The 22,838-nt window shown below is 37.2% G+C and overlaps 1 protein-coding gene across 2 annotated transcripts in view; it reads left to right on the forward strand.

The window, feature by feature from the left end:
• Window positions 1-22,838, forward strand: part of INO80 (INO80 complex ATPase subunit) — a 101,864-nt gene that overhangs the window by 28,556 nt on the left and 50,470 nt on the right. For both annotated transcript variants that reach the window (XM_024732421.1, XM_024732422.1), the window contains exons 14-23: window positions 1,424-1,483; window positions 1,925-2,067; window positions 3,234-3,318; window positions 4,284-4,401; window positions 5,325-5,410; window positions 8,079-8,246; window positions 8,476-8,609; window positions 9,628-9,695; window positions 10,429-10,522; window positions 11,293-11,464. In XM_024732421.1, the coding sequence (XP_024588189.1) occupies window positions 1,424-1,483; window positions 1,925-2,067; window positions 3,234-3,318; window positions 4,284-4,401; window positions 5,325-5,410; window positions 8,079-8,246; window positions 8,476-8,609; window positions 9,628-9,695; window positions 10,429-10,522; window positions 11,293-11,464 (1,128 nt within the window). The remainder of the gene's footprint in view (window positions 1-1,423; window positions 1,484-1,924; window positions 2,068-3,233; window positions 3,319-4,283; window positions 4,402-5,324; window positions 5,411-8,078; window positions 8,247-8,475; window positions 8,610-9,627; window positions 9,696-10,428; window positions 10,523-11,292; window positions 11,465-22,838) is intronic.

A 22,838-nucleotide genomic window follows, 5' to 3' on the forward strand; every position in this document is an offset into this window, starting at 1 on the left:
TTTTTTTTTTTTTTTTTTTTGGCAGCGTTGGGTCTTCATTGCTGCACGCAGGCTCTCTCTACTTATGGCGAGTTGGAGCTACTCTTCATTGCGGCGCATGAGCTTCTCATTGGGTGGCTTCTTTTGCTGTGGAGCACGGGCTCTAGGCACGCAGGCTCAGTAATTGTGGCTCGCGGGCTCTAGAGCGCAGGCTCAGTAGTTGTGGTGCACGGGTTTAGTTGCTCTGCGTCATGTGGGATCTACCCAGATCAGGGCTCAAACCCGTGTCCCCTGCTCTGGCAGGCAGATTCTTAACCACTACGCCACCAGGGAAGCCCAAAACTAGCATTTTTTTAAAAGTTTGTTTCTAAAATTTTTGTTATCTAGATCTCCTGTGGGTTTGTTTCTTTTATCTATATTTCATGTTGGTTTTCAGTTATGTGGTCTAGTCTTTCCATAGCTGATTTTTTTGTTTTGTTTTGTTTTTGTTTTAATGCCAGACATTGTATAGGAAAAATTGTAGAGATAATTGTGGGCTCTGGATACTGTTTTCTTCTTCCTGAGAGAGGATTAATGTGTGTTTGGGGTTTTGTTGTGGATTTTTTTGCCTATAGTAGTTTTTTTTCTGGGGCAATAATAATCCAAAGCCCCCTTAATCTAGTCAGGAATTGAGATGATTTGAAACCAGGATTCAGTACCTGATAAAGCAAGTGTATGTATAGTTTACCTTTACTACAGGTGTGTATCTATCTTTTTCTTTTTTTTTTTTTTGTGGTACACGGGCCTCTCACTGTTGTGGCCTCTCCCGTTGCAGAGCACAGGCTCCGGATGCGCAGGCTCAGCGGCCATGGCTCACGGGCCCAGCCGCTCTGTGGCATGTGGGATCTTCCCGGACCGGGGCACGAACCTGCGTCCCCTGCATTGGCAGGCGGACTCTCAACCACTGTGCCACCAGGGAACCCTGTGTATCTATCTTTTGATTCCCAACTTAAGGCCAGGGAGGTGGGTGGTTATCAGAATCCCTCCTCCTTGAACTACAGTTTTTGTTTTGTGGTCCTGTGTCTCTTTAAAAAAAAAATACAAACAAAAACAAAAAACAACTTTTCTGTTTCTCAGCCTCTCAACTAGAACTTTGGGAAGGATCAGCACCCACAGGGGCAACATGTTCCAGATGCCAGGCTTTCCTCTCTTTTCTACATCTGGGCTGTATAATTCTCCACTGGCTCAGTAGCCCTCTGAAGCCTTCAAACAAATGTTTTGTATCTGTGTTTTAACATGGTCAGTAGGAGGAGTGCTAGTCCAGCACCTAGTGCGGCAGTGACAGAAGAGGAGCTCTTATGTTCATTCTATTAGGTTTTTAAAAAATCATTCTGAATAACGTATTTGTGATGATACTTTTAAGATTATCACTAGGAAATAATCTGTATATTGGTCCTTTTTCCAGGTGCTACCATATTGGGGAAATCCTCATGATAGAAAAGTTATCAGGAGGTTCTGGAGTCAGGTAATTTTCAGCTTACTGTACACGCATGCACACACACATATACATGTTCACACATATGCGCAGTCATTATTTCTCCAGTTTATTTGAGTAATTTCACTTACATAAAATCTTCTTATATGTTTCTGGACACTAGGCAAGTGTACTTTTTTTCTTTTACAATGCTTTTCCTGTTATAGACAATCAGCTGGACTTGAAGTCCAGGATTAAGTAAGAACTTTTTTCTTTAATAAGCTGAAGACTAGTTTTTAACAAGGTTTGTGGTTAAGGTAACTACCTTAAAAACAGTTATGCTTTTAATTCACTGCACATCTCCTACATTGGAGAAGTATATCTTTAGAGCTATCTTAAACTTCTTGGCCTTAGAAAATGAATTCTATTCCTCATTGTCTTATTATGACTTATTAGGTATCTCTTTTCACCCTTGCCCTCTTATGTTTACAGAAGACCCTCTACACTCAGGATGCCCCCTTCCATGTGGTTATCACCAGTTACCAGCTGGTGGTGCAGGATGTAAAGTATTTCCAGCGAGTCAAGTGGCAGTACATGGTATTGGATGAGGCTCAGGCGCTCAAGAGTAGTTCCAGGTAACATGAGTAGTAGAAATAAAGCCTGTGGACTGAGGATATATGGATACATAGATATGTGTGTCTCATATACACACACATGTGAATGAAGATCAGAGAGATTTGAAAACATGGTATATGGCTTATATATGGTCTTATGGTCTCTGCATAAGCCATATATCTGACCAGAAGGCATAAATTCTCTTCAGCATTTTCATGGAATATACATATTAATGTTTAGAGTATAAAGATTTTCCTCAGCTTTTTTTCTCCCTATTCAGTAATTATGGCATTTTAACCGATTTTTGTTCTTCAAGGAAATTTTCTGTGGAGGAAGGGGTGTCTGCTCATTGCTTCAGGGATTATTTTAGACAGGAGATCGTAGTAGGAAGTAGAATGTTACATTATGTGGATTGTAGCTTCTACTGTTTTATTAAGGTTATCCTAGTCCCTGAATGGTTATTAGATGCCCAAGAACCCTTTTATTGGAAGTTACATGTTTAAAATGTTCTAATACCTTTAAGTTCCCAAACTGAATAGTAAATGAGTGCTTGGCTAGAAAGTGTTCAGTGGTATTAGACCTTGGGTTTGATGGATTTTTATTAACTCTTGGTGAGCCCATAGGGCTTTCTTAGAAGTCCACGTTAACTGGCAGGATGGTATTTTCCGTGGAACTTTCCATCCTCTAACGAGCATTATTTCATATTTTACTCTTTTGAAGTAGGGCATGCTTGTGGCCAGGAGCAGTAGACTCACGTTGCATTTTCTTCTCACACCCTTTCTCTTTCTCCATTGCTCCCTCCAAACTCACACTGGAAGCGCATAGAGTAATAATTTTAAAACCTACTACTGTAGATAATACTTTATAATTATATGGTCTGTATCAACAAAACTGACCAAAGGTAGTAGAGGACTTTTATCAAGCCAGAAAGGATCCTACTCTGCTATTCGAGGGCTTTTTTTAATATATACCCTAATACCACGTTTTCAGTATAGAGTCAGTTCCTTTGAAATTTCCTGTCGTCAGCTTTGTTGAGTAATATTTTTCAATTGTGTTCATGGTAGAGTATTGATACTTGATTTTGAGTGTTTGTTATTTTTTTGAAAAGCATTTTTAGAAATAAGGGGTCTCAATAGGGTGAATATTTACTGCTAACTTGGAATTTGTAATTCATCTTACTGGACAGTGTTCGTTGGAAGATACTCTTGCAGTTTCAGTGTCGGAATCGGCTTTTGCTAACTGGGACCCCCATTCAGAACACCATGGCAGAGGTAGGCACTAGTAAAGACCTCAGTTTTATGTCTGCATTAAACAGAGTGGCTCCAACACAGAATAAAATTCTTTACCCATGCCTACCTGGAGTGTTACGGCTTTGTATAAATTACAATCCCCACATAAAAGGAAGAATTTGACCATGGCTTGCCCTATGTGGTTTTTTTTGGGGGGGGCATCATTACTATTTTCTCATTCTCTGGCAAAAGGCAAATAAATTTCTTTATTCCTTCGTTTCTTATATAATCATGATCACATTAAGAATGCTACTCATCTAATGCAGAGATATTTTTATACTAGAATAAAAAGGTAATATTCTTTGACACTGAGAGGAGCTAAAATTCTTTGTTTGGGGAAGATAATTTTATCTTCTAGAATAGGGGTCAGAAAACTTTCTGTAAAGAGCCAGATAATAAATATTTAGACTTTATAGGCCGTATAGTCACTGCACAGCTACTCAACCTTCTATTGTAATGTGAAAGCAGCTATATATATATAGATATAAATGAATAGGTGTGACTATGTTCCAATAAAGCTTGATTTACAAAAATAGATGGCAGACCAGACTTGGCACCACAAGGCGTAATTTGCTGACCCCTGATCTAGAGTTATTATTAGCAAGTTATGCTGCCTCAGACTGTGTTCAGTTGTGGAATGGATCTTTATATAAGATCTTTAAAACTATCTCACTGCACAAGCTGAGCCGGACTTGCACTTTCAGACTTTCAGTGGGAAATTAATTGAAAAATAGTTTTTTGCTATAGTACCTTATAGAATTAGAGTTGGTCGATGAGGCAGTGTGCTTACACACTCATTCTCTCTCACTTACTCACACATACACATGCTCCTAGACACAGATACACAGACCTGCAACTTCACTCTTTCTCTCTCCAAACTCTCATCATGTCTTCACATACTATTGTTTTGTTGCTCTATAGTTACTTTGCTTTTTGTTTGTTTCCAGCTCTGGGCTCTGCTGCATTTCATTATGCCAACATTATTTGATTCACATGAGGAATTTAATGAATGGTTTTCCAAGGACATTGAGAGCCACGCTGAAAACAAATCTGCCATAGATGAGAGTGAGTACTTTTATGAACTTTCATTCTTTCTACCTATTAGTGTAGGCAACTACATAATTCTGTATTTTCTTGTATATGAAGAATTTTTCTTCTGGTATGCATAGAAGGATCTGAGAGAAAAGTTTTTTCTCTTTTAAAATAATTATGTGCTTTGTACATATTTAAAAGAGTCCAAAAAGGACTAACTCAAGTGATGCTCCTGTAGTGTTGACTAATCAAGGCAGAACAGGCAAAATTCACATTTTGGATTGCGAAATCCTCATTTTCCACGTAGATCCTGAAAAATTTTATATTCTTTGTGGAATGGGGTAAGACTTTTTGCCTGTGATAAAACCAGAAAATATTACAAGGATAATTTTAGTTATTTTCTCTATATATTAGGATTTGTTTCTCCTGTAAACATTTTTTAACCTCGTTTATCAATTTCTTTTTACCTCTTGACTAATATTTTAAGAGAGTTATGAGGTATTTATTACATAACATGAAGTGCCACCTACTAGCTATTAGAAAAGTCTTTAAGTAATTTCTTATACTACATGTTGTTAATTTGCTGATATACATTGAAAAAATGATTTTTGGGGAACACTGGGAGTCCCAGATAGCTTGCATTAGACCTGTCTGAGAACCCTATTATTGATAGAATGTTCCTAAAACACTCTAAAGGTGAATTCAAATAAAAATAAAGCCATCCTTACTGGTTTGAGTAAATGAGAGCAAAATGCATTTGCACAATTGACTCCAGGAAGGTGTTGTGGAAAGTTCAGATCCCTTGGCTTCCTCCTTGCGATTGTTTGTCTTCTTTTGGAAAATCATTGAGCCAAAAGGTGTTAGAATGGTTTAGTGAAGGGTGGTCATGATATTTCTTTTGTTTGTGTTAAATTGATATAATGTATTATTTGTCGGTGGGGCTCCTGGCATTTCAGATCAACTCTCTCGCTTACACATGATCTTGAAGCCATTTATGCTGAGGAGAATCAAGAAAGATGTGGAAAATGAATTGTCTGACAAGGTAAGGAAAGAAGACCTTGTGAGTTTATGCCTTAATAGGCACCAACCTAGGGTTCCAGGGTGAAAAGAAATTCCTTGGTAGATGTTTAGTTGAAGGGTAATTAGTTTGATTGATAGGAGACCTTTAAACTTGAGAGGGTCAAAGAAGACTTAAAATGAGTCAAATAATGAAGGCAAGTAATAGTTTTTTCTTCTTCTTGTTTTATACTTTTTATTACAGAGAGTTTGAAACATTACAAAAGTAGAAAAAAGAGTATAATGAACTTCATATAGCTTAAATGATCAACTCATGACAATTTTTCACCCCTCTACATTCTGAAGCAGATCCCAGATGTCTTTTGTTTCATTTATAAATATTTTCATGGGTGTCTCTAAAAGATTTGGTGTTTTTTAAAATACATATTCACATATCATTATCACCTCTGCTAAAAAAAGGCAGTTATTTCATTGTAGTATCACATACCCAGTCAGTGCTCAGATATTCCCAGTTGTCTTTGTGTATGCTTTTTTCTTTCTCTCTCTTTGAAAAAGTATTCGGCTTTTGAAACCAGAATCCAAGCAAGGTCCACACATAGTATTTGGGTGCTATGTCTCTTAAGCATCTTTTAGTCCCACCCTACTTTTTCTCCCCTTGGAATTCTTTGTTGAAGAAACCGAGTTGCTCGTCCTGTAGAATTATCCCACATACTGGATTTTGCTGGTTGCATCATTGTGGTGTTGTCTAACATGTTCCCCTGTCTCCTGTATTTCTGCAGACTGAGAGATAGATTTAGAAGTTTAATGTGCTTTGGGTTGTAATATTTTTTCTCATAAAAAGTCAGTAATTTTGGTTTATAAATAATGTTTTTTGGATCTTACCAGACTTCTGTAGTTTTCTATTATCTCTTGTGAATCCTCCCCATATTTTCCTTCCTTCTTTTTTCACCCAGTTCCCAGTCCTTTGGGGTATGTTCCCATCTCCCATAGATTGCACCTGTTCCTCACAGTTCTGCTGTCTATATAAAAAGCATCTTTCCAGGTTCTTGATAATATCAGGTGATTCTCTCTGTCACTGCCAGAAGGCTGGATCATTTTGAAATTAGTAACTCTCTTACAAGATTGTGGTGGAGATGTACACCTTCAAAGAGAGGAATAGAAGTGTACCTTTGTTTTATTCCTTTTAAAAAATCTTTATGGCTGCTTTGTGAAACTGGCTGATTTTAACTGAATAGCAGTTCACACAGATGTGTACCTGATAGAAAGAAAGTACTTTATAAAAAAAATGGATCCTTGAGGCTTTTATATCAGAAACAGCTTAAAAACAATAGCAATATTATAATGTCTGTTATTTAGTGGTCATTAGGGAGGTGATCAAAAGAGGTATGGTTCTTAACCACTGTGCAGAGTATAAATTTCTTAAACATCAGTAATGTTTCTAATCTGTTATTAAATAGTATTTATAATATAATAAATAATAGTATTTATAGTATAGTTCAATAGTATTTATAGTATAGTTCAATAGTATAGTTCAGTAGTATTATTGAACTCTTACTGTCTGCCAGCAACTGGTCCGTAGAGATGCAGCTTCCAGGTTCTGTTCAGATTTCCAAGGGGGATGAATACATAAATAGCTAGTACTGTATCATAAGATATGCAATGATTATCTATGTGAAATATAATGGGAACATAGGTAAGGGAGTAGTTCTATTAGGGAAGGTTAGAGAAGGTATCAGAGCAGAGATGACATGTGAGCTAGATCTGGAATAATGAGTTGGCATTTACTAGGAAAACATGGTAGGAAGGGGTGCTAAGCAACAAGAGTGAACAAAGGTAGAGCAATATTCAAATAGGCAGCATGTTTGGCAAACATTATTCAGACTGTTGTAGCTAATATATATAGGAGGACTTGATGAGATTGGGATAATATGCTGAGTTAGATTATGGGAGGCCTCTGCCTACAGGAGAATTTTTAATATTTTACTATAGGCAGTAACTTACATTGAAGGTTTTTCAGCAGTTGAGTACCTTATAAGAATTGTATGGAAAGTTTCTTGGAACCAGGAGAGACTAGAGGCAGGAAGCTCCCACAGTAATAGCAGTATAGATTAGATATGATGAGATCCTGTATTAAAGCAATGGGAATGGTCAGAAAAGGTGGTTAGAGGTAGATTTCCAGGTTGAGTTGAGGGTCTTAGGAAATGATAGAACATGGGGTATGAGAGAGAAAAAATCAGAGGTGACTGAAGTTTCTGTTTGGGCAACTGAGTGATAATGCTGTTAATAAATTAAGTAAATTGTGAAAGAGAATTTTTTTCTGATATGTCACAAATGTAGTTGCTGCAGACTCTGAGTGATACTATTATGGTAGGTAGTTGGAAATATTGGGCTGGGGATGTTGGGAAATATATTTTTGCAAGTCACTGTGATGGATGGTAGTTGGGGTTATTAGAAATGGAAGAGGTCGCCCAGGGACAGCATGTAGAGTGAGTGACAAGGGAAGAGGGTCAAAGAAGGCACATTTTTCTGGATAATTAGCCATATCACAGGTTTATAGAGATACTGAGTTTCTAGAAATATGTATATTGTTTTTTCCAATCATAATCTGCCTTGCATGAGTTTCCAACTTTATGCTGATACTGAGTTTTCTTACAGACTCTTTTCAAAATATAAATGTCCTTATTGATTTTTAGATTGAGATTCTAATGTATTGCCAACTGACCAGCCGACAGAAGCTGCTATATCAGGCACTAAAGAACAAAATTTCTATTGAGGATTTATTGCAGTCTTCTATGGGCTCTACCCAGCAAGCACAGACAACCACCAGCAGCCTCATGAATCTGGTCATGCAGTTTAGGAAGGTAAGAGCTTAGGTCAGCTGCCTTGGAGTTGTCTTTATTATTAACCCACTTCAAGAAAAAAGGCTCTATCTTGCCTTGATGCCAAATAAACAAAGGCAGTTAAAAAAGGATGAAAATGGGAAAGTATATATTCATAAGGGTAAACATGTAGGGTTTGGGATTCCTCCAACGTTTCATAGAGTGATGTCTGCACATGACAATATTGTCTTATCATTTCCTTTCCTGTTAGGTGTGTAATCACCCAGAGTTATTTGAACGACAAGAAACTTGGTCTCCATTTCATATTTCCCTAAAGCCATACCAGATTTCAAAGTTTATCTACCGTCATGGACAGATCAGGGTCTTCAACCATTCTCGAGACAGGTGAGCAAATATTAATATCTGTTTGCTCTAAGAGTGTTTTTGTATAATTTGGGGTTTTGTGGCTTAGATAAATTTAATTGAGAGTGAGTTTCACAACGAGGTATTTAAGCAATGGGTGGACCACTGTTTGTTGAGGGATCTTGTGATAGGATCTGTGCACTATCAGGAGTTTAACTGGCACTTCCAGTTGCCTTTCTGAGTGAGGAATGTGCACCTGTGTGCAAATATGTACCTGTACCAAGAGAGATCAGCAGATGTCTCTGCCTCAGTACTGAAATTGCTTTGCGACGGTTTATACACTTGGAATAGCACTTGTGGAAGAACTGATTGGATTTCAAATTAATCAAATTTATCTTCTTCCCAGAATCAGCAGTCACAGATTTGGTAAAAGTGAAGTGATTGTTAATGGTAATATGCTAGAAACCATTTCCATTCAGAAAATGGCTGTGTATGTACATTCTGCACCTCCGAGTGAGGGTGGCCCTGGCTTCTGGATTTTGTAACAAGCTCCCAAAGGATTCTTGTGCACACCTGCACTTGAGAACCATAGATTTAGAACGCTCCTTCTGTAGAGAGACAATATAAACAGTACTTTCAAAAGAATCATCAACAACATCTAGCCTGATACTATTGAAATTGAGACACATTTCTTGGGTTTAATTTTAGGAATTCTTTGTCTGTGATAGCTCCAGGCTAGTACTTAACTAGATGGGCAGGGGGAAACAACCAGAGTTGTAGTGATTTTTGTTTAATATAGTATATAGCAACTTGCAGTGCTAGAATTGTGCTTCTCTGAAATAAAATGAGACCACTTTGAACTTGTATTATAATCTACTACCTTTATTAAGTACTTAGTACTTTCTGACATATATGTTATGATTTTGTCTGGCAACAAACTTCTCAGAAGTAGAAACAGTTTCAAACCTTAAATGATTCTTTTAGTTTGGAACCTCCAGTTTAGTTAAGTTCCTGATATTTATATTTGGGTTTGGATTTATTTTATTTACTTACTTTACAGGTGGTTAAGGGTTCTTCTTTCTCCATTTGCACCGGACTATGTCCAGCAGTCTCTGTTTCACAGAAAAGGTAGGTGTTTTGATCTTTGAGAAGGGAAGAATGCCAAGGATTTATCAGGATGCTCTTTGTTTTGCTAAGTTGGAACTAGTAGTGGCTTTGCGTGAATTCTAGGCCTTTATTTATAAAGTCTTGATAAGATTTAAGTAAATTAGTTGTCTTCATCTATAGATGCTAGGCTTTTTGGCTATAACAGGAAGCAATAAAAATTTTTTTGGATTAATTGTTTTCCATTTTGATTGACCTTCCATCTTTATTTTACACCTGCCTCTTAAGAATTTCTTACAACCTCTGAATAGAGGTGTGATAGAGACAATGCAGGACTCTTGTTAGTGTGGGACTCTTAGGTCCCTCCTCCTTAGTTTAAGGAAAGGAAGCTGCTCAACTTTGAGCATTGTCCAGAGTATTAAGGCAGAGGTTCAGAAACACCTCTGTGTTTTCCTTTTCTTTTTTTTTCCTGGCATGATAAAAAGAGGAAGGCAGTTAGCCAAGAATCCAAAACCCCAGAGGTAACTGATGAGCCAACTCCACTCTGGCCCATATATGCCATATCTCATAGGTCTGCCTTTTCTACTTATGATTGTAATACAAAAATATGACATACTGTCTAATATCAAAGTGGCTGTATTGGAACCTTTAAAATAGTTTTTGATTCTTAAGTCAAAATTCAGCAGTTCAGCAGGCTTTAGTTGAGTATTGCCTCTTGGTTTTCTGTTGGGTTTAACTTTGTCCTTTGATATTCCAGGTGTTAATGAAGAAAGCTGTTTCTCTTTCCTTCGCTTTATTGATGTATCTCCAGCTGAAATGGCAAACCTCATGCTTCAGGGACTTTTGGCCAGGTGAGAAGTTTGCTCATTGTTTGAGAGAGCAGTTGGGAATAAACAGGGGCGAAGGTCGAATACTGTGAAATTAAATATTTACTATTATATCATCTTACAGAGCCTCTCATTCTTTTTGTATTGTTAAGAATTAAAATTTTTATAAGGAAATCATACTTTTGATCCTTTAATAATTGCATGATGCTTCGTGATATACCTTAAATAAAAACTATTTAGGCTCTTCTCCCAAATGCTACCAGAAGGTCTTCAATTCTTCTTAATTTCTAGGTAGACTACTTTGTTTTATTTGTTTCTACAGGGCAAATGATGACTGATGATTCCTTTAGTTAGTAGTGATTGCAGCATAGCCTGCCTTACATATTCAGGGAAGCTTAGTTCTCTTTTCTTATTCTTTGGAATAATGGCTGTTACTTAATTTATTACTTTGTATCTGTGTAAAAAATAGTGACCTCATTAGGAGAGGCTGTCTCCTTAGTATAAGGATGTTTTTATTACAGTTTTTGTGATAGAGTTGAATATTCCTTAATTCTGAGAGGAGCTTTACAGAGGATTTTCGTTTTCATAGTAGCAAACCAATTCATGCCAAAGATAGAATTTATAGAACAAAAGTATGAACTGGCTTTATCTGAAAGTAGGAAAGAGCTGTGTCTAAAATGTTCAAGATTTACAAAAGAGACATGTTAATGAGAGACAAGGTTCCTCACTGCTATGAACTACCCTCAGCCCTCCATGGAGCATTGAATAAGCATGTCTGCTGTGGTTTGTTTCAGATGGTTAGCTCTTTTCCTGTCTCTGAAAGCCTCCTACAGGCTCCATCAGCTGCGCTCCTGGGGAGAGCCAGAAGGGGAGAGCCGGCAGAAATATCTGAGAAACAAGGATTTCCTTCTTGGGGTTAATTTTCCACTCTCCTTTCCCAACCTTTCCAGCTGCCCTTTGTTAAAGGTAAGCAATTGTTTCAGCATCAGTTATCTGTGTAGTACTCCCTTCCCTTTTCTTTGAATCAATAAAAGTAATAAAGTAAATGAAGACCTGAGGGAGTCAAAAAGTTCCCAGAGGAGTGGGAGCAGTGTAGTGTTATAGCTTATTACATATCACTTAATAGACATTTTATGTGTGTGTGTGTATATATATATATATATATATATTTAATATATGTTTTGTATATGACTTTACTGTGAAATACACAGATCTTAAGTGTACAACTCTTTGAATTTGTACATGTGTATATACTTGTGTAACAACTGCCTAGATGAAGGTATAGAATATTTCCAGCACCCAGAAGTCTCCCTCATACTTCTTCCCATTTCAGACCTCTAGTTCAGAACAAATCAACAAATATAGGTAATCACTATTCTACTGCTATCATCCTAGATTATTTTACCCTGTTTTTGAACTTAATGTAAATGGAATGATCCAGTGTGTACTCTTTTGTGTCTGGCTCCTTTCCCTCAATTATTATGTCTGTAAGATTCATCCATGTTGCACTGTAGCATTCTTTTTTAATGCTATGAAGTGTTCCATTGTCTGTTTCTAATCACAATTTATTATTGTACCATTTTTATTTATTTATTTGGCTGCATCAGGTCTTAGTTGCGGCATGCAACTAAATGGGATTGCTGTATCATCACGTATACGTATGTTTAGATTTAGTTCCCACTGCCAAACATTTTTCCAAAATGGTTTTTCAAAGTTAAACTCCCACCAGCAATGTGAGAGATTTATTCTTGTAAATCTTGCCTACCCCTGGTATTGTTGGCCCATTTTTTTTGAATTTGTGGTTTTCAGTTGCATTTCCATGGAAAGTAATGATGCTGAGCACTTTTTCATATAACTGTTTGCCATTGTATAGTAGGTAAGGGGAAAAGGGATAGGAAATAAGTGATAGGTGATAGGTGCAGATACAGATCATGTGAGGCCTCATAAGTTAATGCTAAGGATTTGGGTTTTATTCTGAATGAAATGGGTGTAACACTGGAGAGTTTTAGTAAGAGACTTGTATGTTTATATGTTGTAGTTCTTCAACTAGATTAAAAGTTTAGAAGGTAGAACTTTTTCTTTGTATCCTCTAGAAAATTTAATGTGTCATCAGTCATACAGCTATTGAATGTAGGATGTTCTTTGGCTGCATCTGGTTATTTGCCCCCTGTATACTGAAGAACCCGTATGATTTCCTTTTCTTCTGTTTTCCCAGTTGGTTTCTCAAGCATTGCTCCATATACTTTTTTGGACTCTGAAGATAAGATTGTTAATGCAGAAGGAGAATAGAATTGGGTTCCAGCCTGTTTGGAATAATATAGTCAGTTGTGGCAAGGTGACTTCCTACTAGTGAATACTGATATGTCTAATGAAGAGTTGCTTAACCTCTGTAGACCAATTTCCTTACATTTGGTACTCTATATTACTACAGTTAAAATTGTTTTACTAGTTTTATTTTTGGTACAGAGCACACCATTCTCCCAGGGGTTTTTTATGCTCTATTATGTAGATACCTGCATCTTACTTAACACTGAAAGATATGCATCACTTATTTGTAGTCTTCTGCTTTATGAAAATACAATAGTGTGTTCAGAGCACCTGTTCAGTGAGGTCCTTATATCAGTTAATTTCCTGAGAAATTTAGATGTGGACAATATGCTTTATGTGAAACTGGTTTTTCCAAAGTTAGATTCACTTCCATGTCCTCTTCTTTACTTTTATTTTGTGTTATAGATAGACCTTTGCTCTTGTAGTGGCTTAGAATGTACACTGAGTTACTGAGCCACAGGTAGCTGAAAGCTAATCATGTATGTGTAGAGATGCTGTTCTGCTTTTGGTCTCACCATCCTTATCTCCAAAATACATATATTGAAATACCAATGTATCTTGCCAGAGTTGGTTGATATATCTGTTCTAAGAAATATTTGCTTTCAACTAAGCAGAATAATCTTTACATGATGTCTAGCCTTAAAGGTTAGACTGGGTTCTGAATGAAGAATCATTTTGTTGAAGCTCCATGTGTAACAATAAAAATATAATAAAGCCCATTATATCTGTGGCTTTTGAAGTCTGACCATGACTCACAAGAATATTTTATACCACCTGTAGTTATGTAGCTATATCAGATATTACATACATATATAAATATTACACATCCATAAATTTTTAAGACAGAATATTCACAAAACAGTATTTACCCTCCTTCAGTGCACAGAGTTTTTTCCTTTTGTTTTTCTTAATGTTAGTTTGGAAGCTACTAAAAAATGATTTCATGACCCTACTACTCACAGTTTGAAAAATACAGCATTCAGTGACTGCATGATATTAGAATAGCAAGGGGACTAGGTAAAGAAAGTCACCATATAGAAAGATTCTGGATCATTCTTTTTAATAGTAAGAAAGGAAAGAAACTGACATTTTGGGACTTAAGGAAGGTCTCACTTCCTGAATATGAAAGAGACCACCAGAAGTCACTCTGAGATCAATATGCACATTTCATTGCAGAGTTACCCTGACATGTAGTTAGTGATCAAGGTCCATCTCTGTCTTAGTATATTTTGGCATGTACCTGTTATATCCCTCCTATTCAGAGATAATATAAATAAAGTTAAGTAATTTTGAAAAAACCCAATTCAGACTTGAGCAAAGTAGTTTATTATGAGAACTGTCCCCCAAGAATGGCTTTGTTAGAATATGCCTTTTACCACTGTTGTACTGTTTCTCACACTGGTTTCTCCAAACAGTCATTCTTTCTGTCTTCCTCCCTCCCTCCCTTCCATTTATGGCTGCTTTGGGTCTTCTTGCTCCTCATGGTCTTTCTCTAGTTGCGGTGAGCGGGGGCTACTCTTCATTGCGGTGCATGGGTTTCTCTTTGCGGTGGCTTCTCTTGTTGCGGAGCACGGGCTCTAGGCTTGTGCGCTTCAGTAGTTGTGGCATGCGGGCTCAGTAGTTGTGGCTCGCGAGCTGTAGAACACAGCCTCAGTAGTTGTGGCACACGGGCTTAGCTGCTTCGCGGCATGCCCTGGTAGGCTTATTCTTAACCACTGCACTACCAGGGAAGTCCCGAATTGAGTTTTTCTTATTCAAGAAGTATTTTAGAGAATATTACATTGTCTGTTTTGCAAAGAAGGATAGAGAAGGAAATTTTGAACGCCTAATCCTTTACAACAGATTTCCAAAATTCCTTTGTTAAGAGTATAAAGTAAAAGCTAAAACTTAAGATGCATGGTATTTTAGCATACATACACACATCAGAAACACACTTCCAGATTTCATAGTCTGCTGTAATCCTGCCAGTTTACAGTTTTTCACAAAAATATGATTGACAAAAATGAGTCTTTTTTCAAAGGTAACTCTTCAGGTATGGACAGCAGTGGTGAGACTTAAATGTAATAATTATCTGTCTTGCTGATGTTTGGATTTGTCGGTTGGATTTAGATACAGGGTCTTGGATTCTTTTTGTTTGTTGCTTTGTGTGGGATAAATTCATCATGTATGTGCTTTGTGCCTTTTCCTGACATGACTTGTTTGTTGTCATTGAGATCTACAAAAATACTTCTGGCATTATTAATACAATTTACAGATCATCTGGAAGATTCCTTTGCTTATACAGGGATGCTACTGTGGAATCAGAGAGAAAATTTTTTATTTTCACAGAAAACAAACTTAAAATTGTGCTTACTAGTTTTAGGAAATGTCCTGAAAATATGACTTGAGAGGTATTTGCTATCATTCATATGGTGAATTAGAACCTCAGGAAGACAAAGAAAAGTCTTGAAAGATTAGAAAAGGACTGACATATAAATGTGGGTCCATCTTTAAAGCTTGAAGAGGTAGGAGGAAAACTTGGAAATGATAACCAGTAACCCTAATCAATTATTAGAGAGTTAAAATTTTTTTCTAATGAAATTAATTAATAACCGTTTGAATTCATGAGTCTAAGAAGCAGCTAAGTTGATTCTGAAAATATGACCATTTGCTTTCCTTTAGTAAACAACAGGCCAAGGAAATTAGAGAGACAGAGAGAAATAATAGGTGTAATATATTAAAAAAATATAAACCTTTTTCTTATTGCCTTGGCTATTCTTCTAGAGATACTAACATACATATAGGAAAGTGCACAAATCATAAGTGTACATACAGCTTGATAACTTCACAAAACACTGTCAGAACTCTACCTCAGAGGCCCCTTTGTGCCCACTTCCGTTCATTGTTCCTCTTCAGTGTCCTCCCCGTAAGAGTTACTATAGGCAAAATGTTTGGGTGGCTTATAGTTTTTATTATTACAGATAGTGCTGCTGTGAACATTACTGCACACACCTTTTAATGAAAATTCATATGTATTTTGTGGGGTATATATATCTAGTAGTCAAATTGCTGGGTCATAGGGTATGCATATGGTCATCTATAATAGGTTATGCCAGACAGTTTTCCAAAGCAGTTGTGCCCATTTTCATTCCCATTAACAGTGTATAAGAGGTTCTAGTTGCTCCATGTCCTTGCCAGAATGTGACATTGTTTTGTCTGTTCATTTTAGTCCTTCTATGTAGTAGTATCTCACTGTGGCTTTAAATTATATTTCCCTTATGAATAATGATATTGAGTACCTTTTCTAATGCTCATTGGCCATTTGGATAACCTCCTTTATGAAGTGCTTATTTGAGACCCTTGCTTATTTTTCTGTTAGTCTGTTTGTATTTTTCGTGGTGTTTTGTAGTTCTTTATGTATTGCAGATGTCTTCTACTCTGTAGCTTACTTTATCACTCTAAATATTGTCTTCTGTTGAATCGTTAGCATTTTTTGTGTCCTGTTGAAGAAATCTTTGCCTTTACCAAGGTCATAAAGATAATTGTTTTTCTCCAAAGTTTGTTTTGATTTACCATTCGGACCTACAAGAAACTGGGTTTTCAGTCTGTGTTATGGGTTGTCATTTTTTTACTTACAGATATCCATATCCTTTTGACCCAACTTCATTTGTTGAAAAGACCATCCTTGTTGCACTGCAGCATCACTTTTGTCAAACAGGTGGCTGTATATGTGTGGGTCTGTTTCTAGACCCTGTTCTGTTCCATTAGTCCATTTGTCTATCCTTGACCAGTACCACTTTATCTTAATAACTATAGCTTCATAATAAGGCTTGATAACTTGTAGCACCGGTCCTCTAGCTTTGTTTTTCTTCAATATTGCCTTCACTGTTCTTGGCCTTTTGCATTTTCATGTAAATTTTGAATCATCTTATCTATCTTAGTTTAAACTCTTTTCAGCAATGCCAGTAGCCCCATGTATTTTGATTATGTCTCCTATTATTATAACATTCTTTATCCATTTTGCCAATACCTATGCATTATTTCTTTTAAAATGATACATAAATAATAGCATATTAATATTATTTACATTGTGATGCTTGCGTGTAATTTCTCTGGAGACCACTGATCCGGGCAGTTAAAAGAAGGCTAATTGAGTAAGGAATGTTAATAGAGGGGAGGACACACTATTTACTGGAGAAAGTACTATTTTTTTCCATATACTCTTCACTCTTTCTCTCCTGCTGTTTTCACTTGTTTGATCCCAAGGGCCAATGGGATTGAGTGAATGGGTCCATTAATTTGTATGTATATCAGAAGAGCTTATTGATTGAATGAATCTGCAGTGGTTGAATGTGATCTTGGCTTAAGAGTTGGGGTTTTTCTAATGTTCTTTCATAATAGCCTCCTCCCAGTGTCAGTCTACTCCCACAGAGAAAAAGCACTTGTAATTAATGTTGTTTACAAACCTGTCACGCATCAGTGCCTATTGTGGGCAAGGTGTGTTAACAGTCATGGTCTCTTATTTTCTGGTTTGAAAACTCATTCATGTATATAGTAAAAAGACATGCACAAAGTTAAAAGGACTTTAAAAATAGAAATGATTCAAGATCAGAGATGAAAGAAAACATAATTAGCTGCCAAAATAATGGTAGATGATTAGTGGTAAAGTTCAGGATAGGAGATCACTTTAGATTAAAATGGACAAAAAACTCTTTTATAGAAATGGTATTGTTTAAGCTGGATCTTGAGTGGTAGGGACCCTGGGTAGAAGGAAGAATTTTCCAAGTTGAAGATTTGAGCCAAAATACAGAGCAGTAGTGAGAAAAAAGGCCAGAAAGGTAAGTCACCTTTTCTCCCAAGGAATCTTTGAATGCCAGTCTATTGGGGTTTAGATACTAAACCAGGAGTTTCAGCCCTTTTTTGGCTTACCTTCTTCAATAGATGCTACTGTTGTAATCCTGGGGGAATAAAGTTTTGGTGGCTACTGTCAAGCCATGGGAAGGAATAATCGGGTAGTTGGTTTTAGGAAGGCTGTTAAATCATTCAAGTCATTACAGCACATCAGTGGGGATCTCTGCCATTGGTACTTGATGACTAATCTCAAGAGTGTGATAACAAGAAAGATTGGATGTGGGAATCCATGTTAAGGAGGGTATTAAACTAAAGTTCCAAGTATCAGGTACAAAGGACCCAACAGAAATAGTTGTAACCAAAAGATGGTGAAGAAAGGGTGAATGGACTCTGATTTGGATATGGATGAGCATTGGCAGTGAAGGAATAACTTCCAAAACCCAGAGTTCAAGAGAGGATTCAGAGGGAGTGCTGAATTCTATATCAAGTTTAAAGTGAACACTTAGGAATGAATTAGGAGCTCTTTGATGTTACGAGTGCAGATATAACAGAGAAGGCCCAGGTGCAGGGATTTACAAGGAGAAGGATTCTGGTTAGGAAATAGATAATGAAGTGTGACAGTTAAAAAGAATAGGAAGACATTTCAGGAGGGACAGTTGGTTTTAACTAAAAGCTGAGTTTGTAAGAGAGAGGAGACTCAGATTTGAAGCCGAAAAAAGAAGAAAAGGCAGCTAAGAGGGAAATCAAACATGCAAGAAAGATGATTGATAGGGGATGCAAAAGTGGTTAACTACCCTTTTTGTATGGTAGAAAACCAGTGAATACAGGTAGGAGCTCTATAATTAATAGAAAGATACTTCTCTAATATAAAGAATATTTTACAATGTCCAGAAAGACTGAAACCAAACTTAACATGAAAAAAAAAAGTGCTGTTAAACAGTTCTGTCATTTTTGGACTTCCCTGGTGGTCCAGTGGTTTAAGGCTCCACACTTCCAGTGCAGGGGGCACAGGTTCAGTCCCTGGTCAGGGAACTAAGATCCCACGTGCTGCGTGTCAGGGCCAAAAAACCCCCACAATTCTGTCATTTTTTTTCTTTCTTTTTTTTCTTCATTTCTTTTTTCCCCCCAAGTGTGAGAACAGAATTTAGATGTTTGGACATAGTCCCTCTTGTCTTTGTGGTCGGGTTATTTTAGGCACTTTGCACTTACAAGGTTAAACAAATGTTTTACTGAATGACTTAGTAAGTCTTGGTGCATTGTATTAGTGTTGTTTTTCCCTTTGGAACTTTGTGTTTTGTTATCTGAGGGAATGTCCTCCACCCTAAAATTAGAAGTATAGTCTTCCTCTATTTAAAATAGAATTTTGTGAAGAGTTCTAACTTTTCCTTGGAGGTTGGGAAATATGGGTGGCATTGCTAATTTGTCTGATCATGCATTGAGTTCATTGCACATTAGTTATTTTTGCCCTGCATTTGAGCTGAGAACTAGAGGCATTTCTTGGGAGCGAGAAATATACCAGCAGAAAGAAGCTACTTTTTAGACATCTTCAAAGAGGGTATCAATTGTGGATATTAGCCCCTGTAGTAGTTACCTATACCTATATAACAAATTGCCCGCAAATCTAGCAGCTTAAAACAATGAACATTTTTAACATCTCATCGTTTATGTTGGTTAAGAACTCGGGAGCAGCTTAGGTAGGTGATTCCGACTCAGAAAATCTTATGAAGTTGCAGTCAGGATATCAGCTAGGGTTGCAGTTACCTGAAAGATTGACTGGTGCCATAGTTTCTGCTTCCAGGTTAGCTCACTTATATGCCTGGTTAAGTTGGTGCTGGCTGTTGGCTGGAGGACTCTGTTCCTCGATGTGTGGACTTTTCCATGGGGCTGCTTCAGTGTCCTCATGGCATGGCAGCTGGCTTCCCCCAGAGTGAGTGATTCAAGAGAGAGAGCAAGGAGGAGCCTCAATGCCTTTTGTATTAGTTACTTCATTACCACGTTTGTTTTGGTATTCCCTGTTCTGAGATTTTGGCTTAGGCAACAGATGGGTTCTGACTGTGACGCTATGAAAGTTCATAAATTGGAAGGGATGCTGGTATCACCTCTCCTTGTTCTCCATGTTACCTGTCTGTTCACAGTTTTATTAGCTACTGCAAATGCAGTATAATATGTGCCATTCATCTTCAACTGGAATTCATTGCTCATAAGCCCTAACTCCTTGTGAGCACATTTTTTTTCATTGCAAGCTCTGTTTTTTTCTGTATCTTGAATTTTCATTTGATTTGCCAACTTAGTTCTGATTATGTAACTTTGATTATTTGTAAACATAATGGTGAAGAGATGCTGTTTCTCCAAATCCTTGTTTTGCTTTCTTTTGTGATACTGTGGAGTAGAGTAGCCTTGTTTAATACGTAAAGTAAACACAAATTTATGTTTCAGTGTTTTGATGGGAGAACATGAATCCAGCTTCCATGTTCAAGATCAGTCTTAAAAGTAAAGTTGGGGATTATTCTTAAGCAGACAAACCTGAGAGAAGAGACAAGGGGAAATGCTAAAATTGGAAGCGAGTGCCAGGTCTCTTGTACTATTCAAAAATAATTTTGAGTAAAATTCCTTTGGAGCTACCAGATTAACTTTGAATTAATTTTTCCATATTCACCTTTATCCTCTTATTGCAGAAAACCCTTCATCCTGTTCTCTTCTGTGCCTTCATTTGTTTTATGAAAAGTAGCTGTGCCTTCATTTGTTTTATGAAAAGTAGTAGGTATTGTTCCAGCAGCCTGTCTCCTAAATACAGCTTCCTATCATCAGATCAAGGTGAAGGCTTTGTTCTTATTCCTCTGAGGAGATAGTTAATGAATGTTGACTTACCTACATGTTGTCATCTTGTTCGTGGTAAGCTATCTTAAATCACATACTACCTGAGTTATATTCAGCAGTCTAACCCAATCCTCTCATCTTCCTTGCCACCCATGGACGTGAATGAATGTGAACAGTGAGAAGCTCTTCCCCTCACTGAGTGTGCCTATAAAACTCTTCTTCTTACCCTGCGGTGAATATTACCCTGCAGTGAATATTAAATTTGAATTCTGTGTTACAGAGTTCAAGGAAGTACCATTCTCATAATGCTGGCTTTGGGATGGTACAAAAACATCAAGGAACTAGGAACTAGGCTAAGGACGCGGATCAAATGACACTTAGGGTACTTTGAACGAAGTTTAGGGCCTTTTAAAGTCTCTTACTTGACGTGAATGCTTTTCTGATTTCTTGTGATGCTTGTAGAACAAAAGCCAGCCTGATTCTGTGTTGTCCTAACCTCATTGTTCTCTACCCTGCTTTACTGGTGATGAGTTCAAGAAGGAATAGCATTTAGTTAAAAAATTTTATGAATTCATTCTCACACATCTCCCTCCCCACTGTAGGCTCTGACTAGAGCTCCTTTCTTGTACAGTTTTACAAGGGTTAGAGTGCAAGTCTCACACATATGAATTTTTTTCTTTTTAATCTTATTTTGCTCAGAAGAATAAAGACAAAAACCAGAATCTGTAGGAAATACACCATTTAGCCATCTTTTGGGGAGGCAGAACAGATTTTATACTGTATCCAGTTAAATACTATGTTAAAAATGATAATTGGCGGAAACAGTACCAGCATTAACTTCATTTCCTGTCCCAGTCTTAGTGAAACTGTTGTCATGGTTATGGTCTGCTTAGGCATTGTACGTGTTGAAAGCTTTATATACTCTACGACTCTAGTGAGCCAACTAACTCATAGAAATTGAGGGAATTTCAGATTTTGCAATTTAAAATATACAGGACTTTCCAGGTGGTCCAGTGGTTAGGACTCTGCGCTCCCAGTGCAGGGGGCCCAATTTCGATCCCTGGTCAGGGAACTAGATTCTGCATGCCTCAACTAAAAAGGATCCCGCAGGCCGTAACTAAGACACAGCACAGTCAAAAAAAAAAAAAAAGATTTAAAAATATATATACAAAAGAATCTAAATATAAAGTTATTTTGAAAAGAGTGGTGTGTGTTTTAAGTTTTAAACACTATACTCTATTAAATGCTTAGAGAGCTTAGAATGGCTATTGATGAAGAATCCCCCAAACAGGAAGTTTCCAAAAACTCTTCCACTGGAGGTTAATTTGCAACTGCAGTATCTGTATCATCATTTCCTGAGATCATGAGAGCTGCCAGTACCCCTTGTGGAAAGCTCTGGGAAGCCATTGTTTTCAGAGTTTTTCTGTATTTTATTTCCCCCTTTTTGTTTGGTTACTTAGAATATCTGTGAAAATAGAATCCATGCAATCTTGGCAATTGATCTATAAACATTACACCCTTTCATTTTAAGTGAGACCTTTTCTCTATATCTGAGTTTGACGTGTTCTTTAAGAGCAAAAACAGAAAATTAATTTCTAAGTAATGAAGACCTAACGTTAGCATAAGTATTCTTTTTAATTTTAAATAAGGCAATGGAAAGCAAAGAATGGCCCCTTGTTAAGTGGACAAGTATGTATCTGAGGGGAAAACATCTGTGTGTTCTCTGTGCTCCACTGTGGCAGGTAGTGTACAGCTGAGGGGCCTATCATACTGCCCTGTTATTTTTCACTTGAGACTTGCATGGTGCCAAAAGACTCTACAAAAGCCTTCCTTTGCTGCTGTGTGTATATTGCAGTACTGGCAGCAAGACACACAGTTGCCAGTGCCTACAGGGTAGTAAGATACTCAAGAACAGGAGGAGGAGACAACAGAAGAGCAAAAACTGTAACCACATTATTACCAAGTCACATCTCTCATTGTGTGACATTGTTTCTTTTTTTCTAATTTGTTTTAGGCCAAAGTAGACTAAAGAAGTAATGAATCTTCTTTTCTGCACCCTCCCCCCTGCCCCCTGCATCCTACACAGTGGTGCCTAAGGTGTCCTTTGTGTTCTTCTCTATTAAGCATTAAAATTTTCTGTATCTAGCAGTACCTAGCAGTTCATGTCATTATGTGAAGGGAATGTGGATAGTATGGTACCAAGGACCACCTGTGCTAAGGAAGATTTGATGGAACCAGTGTTAAGAGAAAATGATCTAGAAAAATATAGATTGAGTGAAGTGTACTGGGGGTAGTCAGGGTTTCTCTAAAGCTAAGGCTTGTGTATGTTGAGCTAGTGAATCACTTTTAAAATCGAATCAGCTAC

Source organism: Neophocaena asiaeorientalis, unplaced genomic scaffold (assembly GCF_003031525.2).
Source record: "Neophocaena asiaeorientalis asiaeorientalis breed wild unplaced genomic scaffold, Neophocaena_asiaeorientalis_V1.1 scaffold119, whole genome shotgun sequence".
Classification (NCBI taxonomy): Eukaryota; Metazoa; Chordata; class Mammalia; order Artiodactyla; family Phocoenidae; genus Neophocaena; species Neophocaena asiaeorientalis.